This window comes from Haliaeetus leucocephalus, unplaced genomic scaffold, assembly GCF_000737465.1.
Source record: "Haliaeetus leucocephalus isolate CR32 unplaced genomic scaffold, Haliaeetus_leucocephalus-4.0 Scaffold450, whole genome shotgun sequence".
Classification (NCBI taxonomy): domain Eukaryota; kingdom Metazoa; phylum Chordata; class Aves; order Accipitriformes; family Accipitridae; genus Haliaeetus; species Haliaeetus leucocephalus.
Window position 1 is genome coordinate 17,514,556 of NW_010972886.1, and position 14,565 is coordinate 17,529,120.

General features: G+C 38.7%; 1 protein-coding gene across 1 annotated transcript in view; it reads left to right on the forward strand.

The window, feature by feature from the left end:
- Window positions 1-484: 484 nt before the first annotated feature.
- The window catches only part of EFEMP1 (EGF containing fibulin-like extracellular matrix protein 1), a 49,021-nt gene continuing 34,940 nt past the window's right edge, over window positions 485-14,565 (forward strand). The window contains exons 1-3 of the mRNA XM_010574851.1: window positions 485-565; window positions 3,517-3,565; window positions 3,744-4,004. Of these exons, the coding sequence (XP_010573153.1) occupies window positions 485-565; window positions 3,517-3,565; window positions 3,744-4,004 (391 nt within the window). The remainder of the gene's footprint in view (window positions 566-3,516; window positions 3,566-3,743; window positions 4,005-14,565) is intronic.

Below are 14,565 nucleotides of genomic sequence, written 5' to 3' on the forward strand. Positions count from 1 at the left end.
AGGTGGGTCCCGCAGCGCGTCCCTGCCCGGTGTCGTCGTCGTCGTCCCCCGCCTTCTCCCCCGGCCGCTTTCCCGGCGGACGGTGAGCTTTTACCTAAAAATCGCTTTGCCACCCCAAAACGTGGGATGGCAGGGCGGTGACACCGCCTGCCCCTCGCCCAGCGCCGCGCTGGAGCGCGCCGCTTGTAGTTCAGTGTGGCATTAAGTGCTGTGTTATTTTAAACTCCATTTACTTCTGATTATTTCCGCCCCCTCCCCTCCCCAGCTGGCTAAAATACACCGGGCTGGAAGCACAGCCAAACCTCACCCTCTTCTTGCAGGAGAAAAGGGGCAGCGTCCCGGCCGCTTCACCCAGGTAGAGGCTGGGCGGGCGCTCACAGCCGGTCCCGGAGCCGGTCCCGGAGGTGCTGCCTGCGTCCCCCGGCCAAGGAGAGCGCTAAAAATATTCCCACTTTATTTGTTTTTCTTTCTTTCAAGGTTCACGATGTTGACAGCTATGTTCTTGGCTGGTCTCATTCTTATTACAGTACATTCGCAGGAAACTGAGGAAACCATAACGTACACGGTAAGGTTTAATAGAGTTCGAGGTAATTACTGCTTTGCAGGGATTCTTTTCTAAATGACATTTAAGAAAAACCAAATTTCTTGCCGATGTATAGCATGCAATACAAAGTTCTTTGCGTTCGAACGTTAACCGTAAAGCTGTTACTGCACTGAAACAGTGTTTTAAAGTTGAAAAGATTGAGCAAAATAGGCTACAACTGCCTGTTCTGAAAAGCTTATCTATGTACTGAGCTTGATGAACTGAACAAAATTATGAGGTTTTAATATTTTTTTTAATCCATTTTCATAAAGACAGGGTCCCTAGGACCTTCATTTGAAAGATATGGACTTTGACAGATAATTAGGTCAAACATTCTTTTGTGTTTTCCTTTGGGTATTTCAAGCTGTTTTTAACAAAATGTAAGTACTGCAAAATTCGGTGCTCTTAATGAAGCATCTTAGTCCTGGAGTGATGATAGGACTGTTGGTTTCTGAGCTGGTTTTGAGCAGTGGTTTTGCATGGCTTGATAAAATTGTACAAGAATACTGGAAAGAGGTTCTGCTTGTAACCAAGTGATAGGGTAAGAGATTTAAAGCCTTTTTTGTAAGGCTTTTTTTAATCTGCTTGTGTTCAGTCTTTGGCTTGCATAATGCATGTCATAGAAGGAGTGGCAATTACATCGGCTTGGGCTGGGGAAAAACCCACATTTTCACATCTGATTACAGTTGTAATCCCTGCAACTTGCTTCATATGGGTGGACCTCTGAATATGTGTACAGACATTAGTGCAATGCCACACAAGCAGAAAATTCTGCACACATGCAAAAAGTTAGAGAACCACAGCCAAAGACTGAGATTGTGTCTTATACAAGTAATCCCACTGAAGTCAGTGGGATGGCTCAAGTGAGTAAATATTGCAGAGTTGGACCTTATTGTAGAAGACGGGGCTCAAAGAAGCCTCCAGTGAGCATCAGGAAGTCAGTCATAAAACAGTTTAACACTGGGCTTTAGAAGCAATAGATTTTTGAAGGTTGAGGGTACTTCTGTTTAGAGGCTTTTGTGATTTTATTATTTATTTTTTTTTAAGTCCCTACATATAAGTGGAAACTGAAGATCTAAGTACCTTTTGAAAATCCAGACTAACATAGGGATCCTATCCCCCCTCCTTTTCTGCATTTATTACATGTTCTTTTTAAAAAATTAAGTAGCCTTTTCTGATAAGCCTGCATAGTTCTGTTTATACCAATGGAAAATTTCTAGCATGCATATATGACTTGGCTTCCTATACTCCATTTTTGAAGAGGTCTTAGCATTTAGGTGCTTCAATGATCATTAGACTCTAATCATGTAAAACTACTTAACAAAAAAAACTTAGCTTTTGAAATTTTACTCTTAGGATGCTACTGTTTCTCATGCGTACATTGTATTCATTTAGGGCCAAATCCTTTTCTATTCTAAAAGTCCCTTCAGCTGCAGTAATAGATGGACTTGGCTCCGTACAGTTAAATAGACAGTACTTCTGTTGTGCATTAACAGGAATTGGGTGATTCAGTAAATGCACGAATTAGCTGTTTTCCTTTGGGTTTGCGTTTTCATAGCTACAGTAACTTTGGTGTTGTCAACTCAGCATGTAGTCATTCCTTTAGAGATTGAGAACTGTAATACAGTTTACTGTCCACTTACCCCTTTGGAAGAAAAAGCCTCCAAAGTTACAACTTGCTGCCACATTTGACAGATTGCTGGTGTCACCTGCAAATGAAGAATATATTTTCAATCCTATTGCTGCATCAGTGTCTGTTAGTAACAAGTTCCTCAAAATAACTTGAGGATAGTACATGGAACAAGTGGATCTAGGCATTGGAAGGTCAAATTTGTCGCTTGCATAGTTCCTCTGCAGCAGAGGAGTTGCAACAAGCTTTAGCTTGCTTGACTGTGACTAATTGCATTAGCCAACTCAATTCTTTTTTTCTGTAGGGCCATTAAAGCAATATCCTAAGCAGCATAGGATGCATATGTACCTACATAGTACAGCTCAATTGATTCATTGATATTTTAAATGTGTCCACTGTAGTTGGTAGCATTGTGATACTCTGCAAATCAGTTTCTGTAACTGTCACCTGTGATTAAAATTACTGCCCTCTAGACAGTTTAATGTTTTGGGGCAGAGTAATAATGAAGATGTCTGTCTAACTGCAGGGCAGAATATTTAAAATTCTTCCTGAACTTACTCGTCTGCACTGATATGAATAGTTGCGGAGTACAGTCTCTGAATTTTGCTAAGTCTTAATTCTATAAGTAGTCCCACTGTTATAAACTCATAACTGATTATTGTATGTCTCACAATATAAATTGTTCTTCCTAGACTGCAGTTCCTGGAATCATGTGATTTTAAAAAGCATGTGAACGAATTTCCAGCTGTCATGGGATCCTTCCCCATTGCTAGAGTGCTAATGGGAGAGAGGATGAAGTACAGGGGCATAGAGGCCCATTAGCCCCTCTGGCAAACCGGCCCCAGGAATGAAAGATGTTCACCTGTTGGAAGGCAGTGAACAAGACCAAAATTCAGGAAAACTTGCTTGTTTTTCATAAGAAGATTTTCATACTGGTCAGCTGAGTCAATCCAAAGGTTCATCTATTCCAGGATTCAGCCAATGACAGATGCTTTAAAACGGTATATAGGAACAAGGCAAGGAGAAAGTGCTGCTTTCCTCACTTTGTTCCCCAGCCCCAGTAAAACCTACCTACTGGCAATAAATGGTATCTTAGGAACTTCCTGAGATAGAGGCTGTCTTTATATACACTCGCTGTTGTTCCTGCGCAGCAATGCTGAACCAATAGCCATTTTTCTAGCTTATGAAGGTATGCAAACGTTGCATTTCCCTTAATGTCAAACTTTTGAGTTCATTGAAATATGCTTGATTATTTTTCCAATCCTGAGTAGCCTAACATTTAATTTTTTTTTTTCCTCTATAGCAATGTACAGATGGCTATGAATGGGATCCTGTTAGGCAACGGTGCAAAGGTACAGTAAGCAATTTTCAAAGATGGACTTGCCACTGGTATTCTTTAAGTATTGTCATTACACACCCCCGTTTTGGACAAGGAGGTGTGCTTGCATGTCTCATTGTGTTACTTGTATTAATGGCTGTTGCAGAAGGTTCGACTTTTAAAAGCATGACTTGTGTTGTTGCTAACCACAGATATTGATGAATGTGAAATAGTCCCAGATGCATGTAAAGGTGGGATGAAATGTGTTAACCACTATGGAGGATACCTCTGTCTACCTAGAACAGCGCAAATTATTGTAAATGAGCGAGAAGAAGCAGCAGCCGAATCCACTAGTGGTCGAAACAACGTCATTCGACGGACTCCAGCAGATCCTCACCGTGCCCCTCCAAACCCAACTCATCAAATTCAGTGTGCAGCTGGGTATGAGCAAAGTGATCACAATGTGTGCCAAGGTAAGCAAGCTGCTGTATGTTTTGCTTTCAGTATAATTGGAGTGTATGTGATAACAAATCTAATACCTGGAAAATGAAAAAAATGAAAAAAGCCTATAACTCTTGCATTTACTAGAATATATTGTTGCACCATTAAACTGGACATGTACACACTTAAGATATAATAAATAAAATACATGCATGTTGTTATTGTTCAAGGTAACAGAACTTGCAGTTTGTTGCAGCCTTACAGTCTGTTCCATCTAGTTCAGGCTAACAAGTAGAACTAATTCTGTTGTCTGTAGATCCTCAAAAAAAACCCGCACCCTTAATGCAAGTAAGCAACTTTAGTCAAACATTTTGTTTTGTATTAAGTATGTCCAGGAGAGGCAGTGCTTTGAAAAAAGTAGGCAACACAGCAAGTCATATTATAGACAATTTCTCAAGATTTGCAAAACTATGTATTTTACAGTAAGTGAATGCTGAATGGAACAAAAAATAACCACCATGTGAACTTGTGTTTAGACCAGATTGCAATGGGGAAGAATATGGTGTTTTTATTATGTATGAGGAATATTTCTCAACTAGTAGGAACCAAACATCTGAACAGCTTGTGCTCTTCTGATCTCTATGGAAGTAGTTCTACACAGACCCTGCCAGCTCACTTCCAGTCATAGTCTAGCCAGTCTTTGAAACTATGGCAATGAAGAGCTTTCATCTCAGTGTACATACACCACATGCAGTGCCAAAATTCTCAGGGTATTAGCAATGTTAATTGTATGCATTCGGGAACCAGACTCACAAGCACTACTGTAAACTAAGACTGTTTCATTTATTATTTCATATAAATAGTTTACTCTTATATTTGCTGAAGTAACAAACGTTTCATCCACTGTTTTGTTTTCTTTCATAAAAACATATTCTACTCCTTGTTCACAAACTTGATTTTCAAGCACATTAGTGAGATACCCGTGCAAACAGAGGGCAAAACTTAACCCCATGTTTCATCTTTTCCACTTTGTGGCCCATAAGAGTATAATCATATAAAATAGCACTTGAGTGACTATAATCAAGGCAAGCTGTAATATACAGTGGTAGTTCCTTTCTCCCTGGTATTCATGTATACAGAACATTATTTATCACTAGTAAGTAAATTCCCTGTCATTCTGAAGCATAGTAATCATCATGGAGACTGGGTAAGTTATTTTTGTAGGCAAAGCCTCAGAGTTGCATTTCTGGCTTATCTGCTAATTCTCAACATTTCTGTCACTCTAATTCAAGAACAGCAAGTAAAGAACCTACCACAGGAGGTCAGTACCATGATCCCCTCAACCCTGAGCGTTCACTTAGGGTTATCAAGGGAAAATCAATGTCAAGGATGGCAAATTATTTTTTCCTTAGTTTAACTTAGCAAAGCAGCAGCAGAACCAGGAACAGAATACCAGACTCCTATGTTTGATCCGGCACTCCCTCCTTCAGGTGATGTTGTGTTACTGTGGCTGGCACTCATCTTCACTGGTGAACTGCAATAAACCGCTTCAACTTTAGCCTGTGACAACGTTTTTGTTTGATAAAAGAATGCAAGTAATGCTAGAAGACTCCAAACATGAACATCACTTTTGCTACAATGGCTTTAGGTGTATAAATTGGGGATAGCATAGGAAAGTTTAACAGCGTGTAGTACCAATACCTTATATTCCAAATAACAGTTGAGAGTTAGGGTTAACTTACAGACTGACAACTGGTTGACGTTTTTGTTTTGTTGAGGAGAAGATTGGTGGTGATATATTACTATTACTTTGTTCCATGCTCTGGCTTCCTGAAACTTGCAACTAAATATTTATATTCAATTCACAAATCTTTGGCTAATTTATAACAACAACTAACTGTTGTTATAGTACCAGAGCTGTTTAACTAGCAGACCCAAACTATGGTGAAATCTTGGGCTTGACTGAATCAAGTTTTGCTACTAATTTCTTCATGCCAAAATTTCAATCTAAATGCAGAAAGCATGGAAATATTAGTGTTTAAAAGTTGAAATGTATTGTACTGAATGAATTCCAGCTGGAAAAAGGGTAGTGGACAGTGCTTGAAAGAAAGGATAAAAGACTTTTGGAGCACTTAAAGCATGCATTCAACTTCATGATCTTCATGCTTTTTGCTGCTGAAAATATCTTATAAAAGATAATCTTGATCAGCAATGGTCCCACTGTGGATTTATTTAATTATGGTTAAAAGACTTTGCTATGATAACTGCTTGAGGCTCCTAGGGAGTGTAACTTACACATATAGTCACACTTAAGCTTGTTTTATTGTTTAGTAAATCAAATATGAAGTCCAGCTCCTTCTAATTGTTTGCAGATGTATGACATTTTCCTTCCAGTCCAGCAGCACTAAGTATTTTATAGCCAATGTGAAAGTGTGGAGACCTCTGCTTAAAACAATAACATGCTCTGAGGAGCTGTATTACTGACATCATACTAGAGTATGAGGGGCCTTCTGTTTTCATACAAATATCCACTCCCTTTTTAAACATTGAATAGTGAGTATATGATAGGCCAAGCACACTTGTGTTGCTTTCTGTGCTTGGAATAAACATGCATAAATGACACTAGCTCTGTTGGACTTTAAGAGGCTTCAGTGATGTGCTGAGCTTCATCATTAGGTAAAGCATGGTGTAGTGTGGCCAGATCCTATTTCTGTTGACAGGAATGAGAAACCTTGAGAGGCGTATGATTCTCTGCACTTAATCTACCAAAACATGGCCATATGCCTGAGTTACAAAGATACTGAATACCTTCTTAACTTCTGACCTGAAGAAAACAAGTGACAAGTATGATACTTATCAGCATTGAGAGTTTTCTGTCTGCAATGCATGCTCTTATTTATTAGAGACCATGTAGCACGTGAATAGCACAGGTGGCAGGTTGATAGCAAAGCACACTGCCTTGCAGAAGACAACTCCATGGAAATGACTGCAGTTTCCTATGATATACATAATTTTTTATAACTACTAGTCGTCAGAAACAAGTTCTTGTATAATTGTGTTGATGTTAGAAGTGTGGGTAGCAAAAATTGGGAAGTTCTTAAGATGCTGTACGTGAGCAGTAAGTGCTAGGAAGCCCCAAAACTGATGAAGAGATGACGGGAGGTTATTCTGGAGAAAGATCTCTTGTGTAGAATATGTACAGAGCATGGAGTTTTGTGCTTTAACTTAAAACACTTTAACTGTATCTTAAATTCTGAGTTTATGACCTTAACTAATCCTCCCTCTTCCCACCTCTGTATACTCAATTCACTGTCACTTCTTAATTTGCCTTTAACTCAAAGGGCTGCTGAACTGGTCACTAAGGTAGATTCCCATGTGTGGCACCTGCCAGCACTTTCAGGAAGCCACTGAGATGTTCTGACCTGTCGTTGTGAGAGTATCACTCAGACTGGGAAAAGCAAAAAACAGAATAAGAAGTATTTTTAAGTAAATTACTGAGTTAGCTAATACGCACAGATACTTTTTGCCTGATAAAAAACATAAATAGCTGCATTCTGTTGCCTGCATACAAGACTCAATTGTATTTTCTACTGTGGTGTTAGGGCTCTCTGTGATTTGAGTCTGCTCCTATTGAAGTCAAAAGAAAATCACCCAATTAATTCAATTTTGTCAAATCTAGTCTGCAAGAAACTACTAGCTTTTCCTAGAATTTTAATGACACTTAAATGAAAAAAAAGACCAAGCAAAGGTACCAAATAACTTGTAAACTTAAGAAGGGAAAGGAACTTTTTTTTCTTGCCTTCCTATCATACTGGCAGTAGAAGCACTAAAGTAAGCAAACTTTTTTGCTCCTCAGATAGATTAGCTTCCTGCATTTCTCCAGTTTCTTTATAACCCTTTGTGCTGCTGTGACTGTAAAATACGGGGGGGGGGGGGGGGGGGGGGGGGGGGGGAAGGGTTGAAAAAAAAAATATCAATGCTTGCTTATATGGAAGAGACACATTTTTCCAGAGAGTTCTGCCTTGACTTGGTGGACATTGGTTACTTTTTTTTCTTCTCTGTGGGAGGAGGAAATGAATGAACTTCTTTTCTGTGCTGTGGTTATTTTTCCCCTGCAAAATCATTTTAGGGATCTCTATTGGTAGGGGTTAGGGGTTTTTTTGTGAAGTTTTCCAGTACTTTTCAAAGTAACTTACCATACTCAGTGTCGCTTTTTGCCTCAAGAATTTAACATGGTGTAAGTAAGTCAAATAAGCCTAGATTTTGCATCTCTAGATTACTTTTTTTTTTCTTTATAGGAGGGAGGGACAAGGGGGAGCAGTTTGTGATGGTTTGTTTTCTGTACAGAAATCACTTTATATTATATGTATATATGTCAGGGATGTGCAACTTGCATATAAAGGAGATTAAAAATCGGATAAGTGCAGGTGCACTCAGCCTGGCCCTTTGCAGAACTAGTTCAGGTTGGAAAGTCGGGGTGTGCCTCTGGCAGGGTGCTCTTCATTGACATTTTGGCTGGGGTGCAGACTGCACTTCTGAAATGCACCTCCTAATGAGCTCCACTTAGCACACTTTGATTTGCCTCACTGAGCGGTCTTGGAACATGCAAACCAGATCCCATTCAGAAGAAACTAAACCTGAAAGGCACTGCAGGAGTACCGCTAATATGCCACAACCACTAACAAGCATTCAGGCTCCAGGATCAGACTGGAGGGAGCCTGGAGACCCTCAGAAATGCACATACTGGGACATGGGAGCCTCTGCACCAGCTTCTGATCTGCTTCTATGGGTTCACACTACTTGCTAATATAGACATAAGCTAAAATATACCTTTTAATAGCTTCTTAGGCTGGCCCCAGAAATGTTTTGGAGAGCCTTCTGTAAAATACTGCACCATCCCAAGTTTTCCCACTTCCTGTATTTAAGGAGTACTTTTAAAAGAGCCTGAGTTGTGACAAGTTTAATTCCAGAGTTGTTCCTCTCAACAACATAAGACCTGTTTAGTCTGAGGATAGGGTGAGGAGAGAGGCTGTTGTAGGGAAAAATAAGGTCTAGTTATCTGGTTTAGGATGCCATTAGTTCATCAAAGTGCTTACTCAGACACAGTTCATATGTACATATGTTTGCTACAGTACTTCAGAAAGTGGAGGATACTTGCTGCCAGCAGTAGCCACCCTAAGAGACTGACTTGGTTATACATGCCATTTGAATACTAATTACTTGGAAAAGCCGTAGGAATTTTGCAGGTCTAAGAGAATCCACAGAAGGATACAAGCTGACATTTTCACAGCTATTTATACTGAGTGTTCATAGACACCAATTAATTTCTTGTACATTTGGGTACATCATGCAGAGATCATCTTTCATCAGCCCATCCTGAACCAATTGTTCAAGCTGTTAATCTGTGAAACTGCTGCATTTTGCTGCAAAGAGCCCTTTCTGGAGAATCTCTTTAATAGCCTTGAGGGACCAGGGGAGAGGTCACAAAAAAACCATCTTATTTTGAGGGTCTGAGGGCCTGGGTTTGGGCATTTTCAAAATTTAGCCACTCTGAATCATCTTCCCATCTGTGCTATTTGCACAGCTGTGAGTGTCATGTCAAGACCTTGGATAGACATTCTCTGTTCTGTCTGACCATTTTACTGTGAACATCCATCACAAGCATAAATACTAGCAGCTGCTTTACTTCCTTTAGACTTACTGCTTTTCCATTATTCCGACCCCTGCAGGAATATGCTCAGTACGTTGCAGCTAAAGATTCATACCATATGCTAATCGTGCTAAGTACCCTAGATTCAGGCAAGCTTCCGAAAGTTGTATTTACCTTAGCTTCTTGAATTGCAATTATGCAGGCAAGCACTAGACTTCCAAGTTTAAGTAAACTCATTAGCAGTTCTCATGGCTTCTTATTCAAGAAAAATGGGATCATACAGTAGTCACATCGACTGTCATACTTTTGGGTTTGATTTGTTGATTGTAAAGCCTGTTTGCTTAGTAGCTCTGAGGAGGCTGATGTTTTCACAAGCAAAACATAGCAAATGTATTCAGAAGGCACATGGCCTGAAGAAAGTCCAAACCTCCAGCCATCTGTCCTTCTTCAGAATTTCACTCTCTAAGCTGGAGGTCTTTTTTGTAATGCAATCAGGAATAATACCAGATAGCAAAGGGGAAGAATGTGCTTATGTCTGATCCTGACTGGGCATCCCAGTATACTTGGCACCCCATTAAAAGGCACGGAGTATTTATTTATCCCTTCAAGGAATTCCCTGTATCTGTTGCAAATGCTCAGACACAAGCATCCTAAAAGTCAGTAAACTCTACAAGGAATGATAGCTGTCATCTGTTGCATTCAATAGCATCACATAGCTTAGAAGGCGATTTGTGGGAGCACAAGCTGGCTTTTGTTCCCTGTTTCAATACCTGCTGTCAATCAATTGTGGTCTACAGCATTGCAGTGATACAGAAGGTTTCCCTAGCAGCTACAGCAGCGTGAGAGCATCCTGGCAGCTACTTTTAGCACCCTTCTGGGATATTTTTATAGTGATACCCTTGCCACTTTGTGGATAGATTCTTTCTCCCATGCTGCCATGAAAGAATTATAGTGATGTTCTCAATGTGTTTGCTTTGAGCAGGTCTGCAGTTATTTCATCCCGGACTACTGCATTATAGTTCTTTAGCCTGCTGAGAAAGGTTGTGTGTTCCTCTTTTCTTCAGTTGTTTGCTCAAGGTAATTTTCTCTCAACCAACACGTTTTTCTCTGTTTTCAAACCTGATTCCTGCTTCAGATTACTTAGTATATAATGGAAATGCTCTTATCTGTGTTTTATTTTCATTTTTGAAATTTGGGTTACTGAGTCACCTTTTCTAACCCTGGAACATCTCTAAAGGTTCTCAGCATTAGACACACACTTTTTAAAGGTCCAGGACATTTCTTGAGCATCTCCAATGATGGGACTCTAATTTAGCAAGCTGGAAAGCTAGCGCAAGAGCTGAAGTTCAGAACTGTTATTTTCTTCATTTCTTTTTCATGTTGGCAAAGGAAAACGATAGCTACTGTTTCTCTTTGCCTTTCTGTGTGTGCCAAAATTGTCCTACAGGAAGAACAAAGCTTCCCGCAAATACAGAAGTGGTCTGTTTGATTCTTCACTGTACCACCTAGTAATGCCTATGTTCCTTTGCACGTCCTTTACTAAGGAAAAAATGTCTGATGCACTATAGCCAAGTGAACCAGTCTCCACCATTACTTGAATTAATTCAGTATGTTGTTTAGGCTTGCTATTTTCCTGTCATCAAGGACAATGAGAACATAGTGTTATAGGACCCCATACTCATGAGATATTTTTGGTCTGGTGGAAACCACAATGAGAGAGTAATTTTTGAGTCCACCTTACCAGGTTGCATCTTAAACATTCTGCATATTTTGTGGTGTGGTGTGGTCAACTATTCTTGTACAGCACTTTGTCATGGCAACACTTTTGTCCTGTGTATGTGTTGACTGAGTAAGAACTTCTACTTTTTGTTCATGGGTTTCATATAAGTTGAGCTTGGCCATCTTCTTTCATTATATTTAAAGAATATTTATTCTCATTTTCCTTCTGTGATGCTTTTTGAGCTGGTTTTTTCTGGACCATCATCATTTATGCATGTTCTGTAATAATTCATATGAGATTTAAGCATCCTTTTGGCTGAAGGGTTCTTATCAAAGGGAAGCTTGCCACATACCTGTTGTAAAGTTAAATTGCTTCTATCCACAAGATTGAAAGATCTGAACTTGGCTAGTAGGATCTCATCTCTCTGTATGTGACAAGAATATATGGAATAGGTAATCAGCCATATAAAGTCCATGGATAAAAAGCATGAAATTTCAAAGGTTATATCTGCTTTCATCTTTAATTTGCTGGGTTTTGTTTTCATAGCAGCCAGAAAGCAATAGTTTTGGAGAGAAATATTTGCCGTAATTCAATATACAGCAAAATTTAACCCGAAAGAACTAATCCACAAGAATCCTGCTTGTACTTTCTTTCATTTACATTTTAACTTTACCAAAAATACAAGCAGGATTTGCAAATTACAGAGCTATGAAGTAGTTTAGCGTACATGTAGTTATTCTATAATACCTTTTATGCTCATTCACATTTGTGTTTTTATTTGTTGATCTGAAATCATATTAAAAGTTGGTTTTGTTGTTAAGTAGAGAAATGTCTAATCTTTGTTATGTATAATTATATGGTAAAACCTGTAACTTTGAAGCTGAAAAAGTTACTAAGAAAACAACATGTGTTACACATACTTTTGTAAGATACAGTGCTAAGAAAAAGTTCTTGAGGCCCAGAAGTAAATTAGACCTTTTCTGGCATAATGTATCCCAATCTCTTAATTAAGCATTTTTAGAACTAGATATTCAGTAGACCCTTACCTGTTGCTGTTACCAAATACCTTAAATAAGTAACTTCACCTAACTGAAAAATGCCCCATAACTATTCTGCAGGGGGTGGTTTGTTATTTGTTATTTGGGGGTTTGGGGTGGGGTTTTTTGTTTGGTTTTGTGTTTGGTTTGTTTTTTTCTTTTTAATATGGCTTTCTTATTTGCATTTCTTACTGTCAAAACACTAGTTTTCAGGAAGTAGGAAAAATAGTACTTGATTGTTCAAGGATAGTGGTGATGACCATAGATGGCTAACCACAGAAATAAGTAAAATTCTTAAATAGTATGATAAAGGATTCAGTGTATGAAGGTGTATCTCTTGGGAAGAGATGTTTACTTTGGGAAGCTCTGAATTTGTCTTTATTAACTCCTGATTAAAAAAAATTCATGCCTTTGAGTGGACATATCCAGGCATCATTTAAGCCTATTTAAATCAGTTCTGAAAAGGAGAAGACATGGCTGAGCTTTCTTTTATAAGCTGAATTTAATCTGAAGTAAAATTCTAGTCTAATGCATGACCCAGTATGATATGATATAAGCAAATCTGACATTGCACTTAAGCGTGTTTAGTCCATGCCTGAACAGATGTTCTATGTAGTTTCCTGAGTACAAACAGAACTTGTTCAAGGATTTTTATATGCATATGCCTGCATGGGTGGGATTTCTGTTAACAGGTAACTGGTCATAATGTGTGCCATCAAACCTCAATAGATAGCAAAAGCAATGGAGAATATGGTGATTTTAAAATTTCAAGCCTGAATGGCTTCAGGAATGGGGGGTTTTTTTGTCCATCAGCACCACTAAAATCTTCAGCCTGAGTTTTCAAATTGGTTACTGTCTACCCATGAATCTTTTCTTTCAAAAAGATGGCCTTTATAAAGGAGAACTGGCCTTCTGCTGGCCTCCGGGTAAATAATCACCTCATCTCCTTTGATACTATTGACACCTAAATTCTACTACCAGCTGTAACTTGCACCAACAGAAAAACTTAAGTAAGTCAGATTGCTGTATAAAACTGGTGTTTATACAAAGATTTATACAAAGTTTGTTTTTTCAATAATTAAAATTCACAAGAGTTAAAGAAATCCAAGGGGGTGAAATAAGACATCTTATGGGATGAAAAAATACCATCATGCCAGAAAAACAGTAATATGGACAATCAATTACTGCAGATCTCTTAGCATTAACAATTTAAAAAGAAATCCTTATCAATACTGTAACAGCTGCCTGTTCTAACAGAAGTAGTTAGAATTGAAAAGTGCGAGGACTTTTGACAGGTAACAATTTTCTGTATGGTTTTAAAGAGGTTGCCAATAAGCTAACATTTAATAACAGACTTACACAGAAGAAATGAATTGGCAAATTAATGGCAAAGTGAGCAGAAATTTAAGTGTGATTTTAGGTGACTTGACCTAGCTTATAAAACTACCTTGATCAGAAAGATGGAAAAAGCAAACTCTTTCTTTTCTAGACTTACTCTGTGGAGAATTTGGGGTATCTGGGCTGTGTTAGAAAAGAAATGGAATTAAAGTACACATTTAGAAGCAACAAATACAGTTCAGTACTTGGAGAAGGTTCATCTCAGTTGATACAGATAGCATCATAACAAGAAAGGATCTTTGTCAAGCACCTTAAAATAAAATAGTTACCGAGTTCTTCATCAGTTTTGAAATTATTTTGTTTTGCATCTGCATTACCCGATCTTACTTGTACTTTTATATCTTGTAGTGTTTAAAGCACTTTCTTAGTAGATGAATTTGTTCTCAAGGGACTTTCTTATCAGAAACAGGTTCTCCACATAACTTTCAGATGATAGAGGTGAACTAGATAAAACAACGTATTGCATGTCACACTTAGGGCTAGTTAAAAGCAGTACTATTTCAATAGGCAGTGTTGCATTTAGTGCATAGACACATCAGAAATAAGCAATGCTTTGGAGTACCCACTGATCTGCCTATAGGCTGTGGAAGATACTTTATTCCTCCCAGAAGTTGTTGGAAACTAAATCAGGGAAGTGTGCAGAATCCAAAAGTCATTCCTATTTCCCAGGAGTAAAGAAAAAACACATTCTTATCTGAAGTCATCCTGCTTGTATTTACTCTGCACCTAGATCTTCCTCAATCTTACCTGGCTTAATTTGAAGGATCAAGACAGATTCTCTTTCCAGC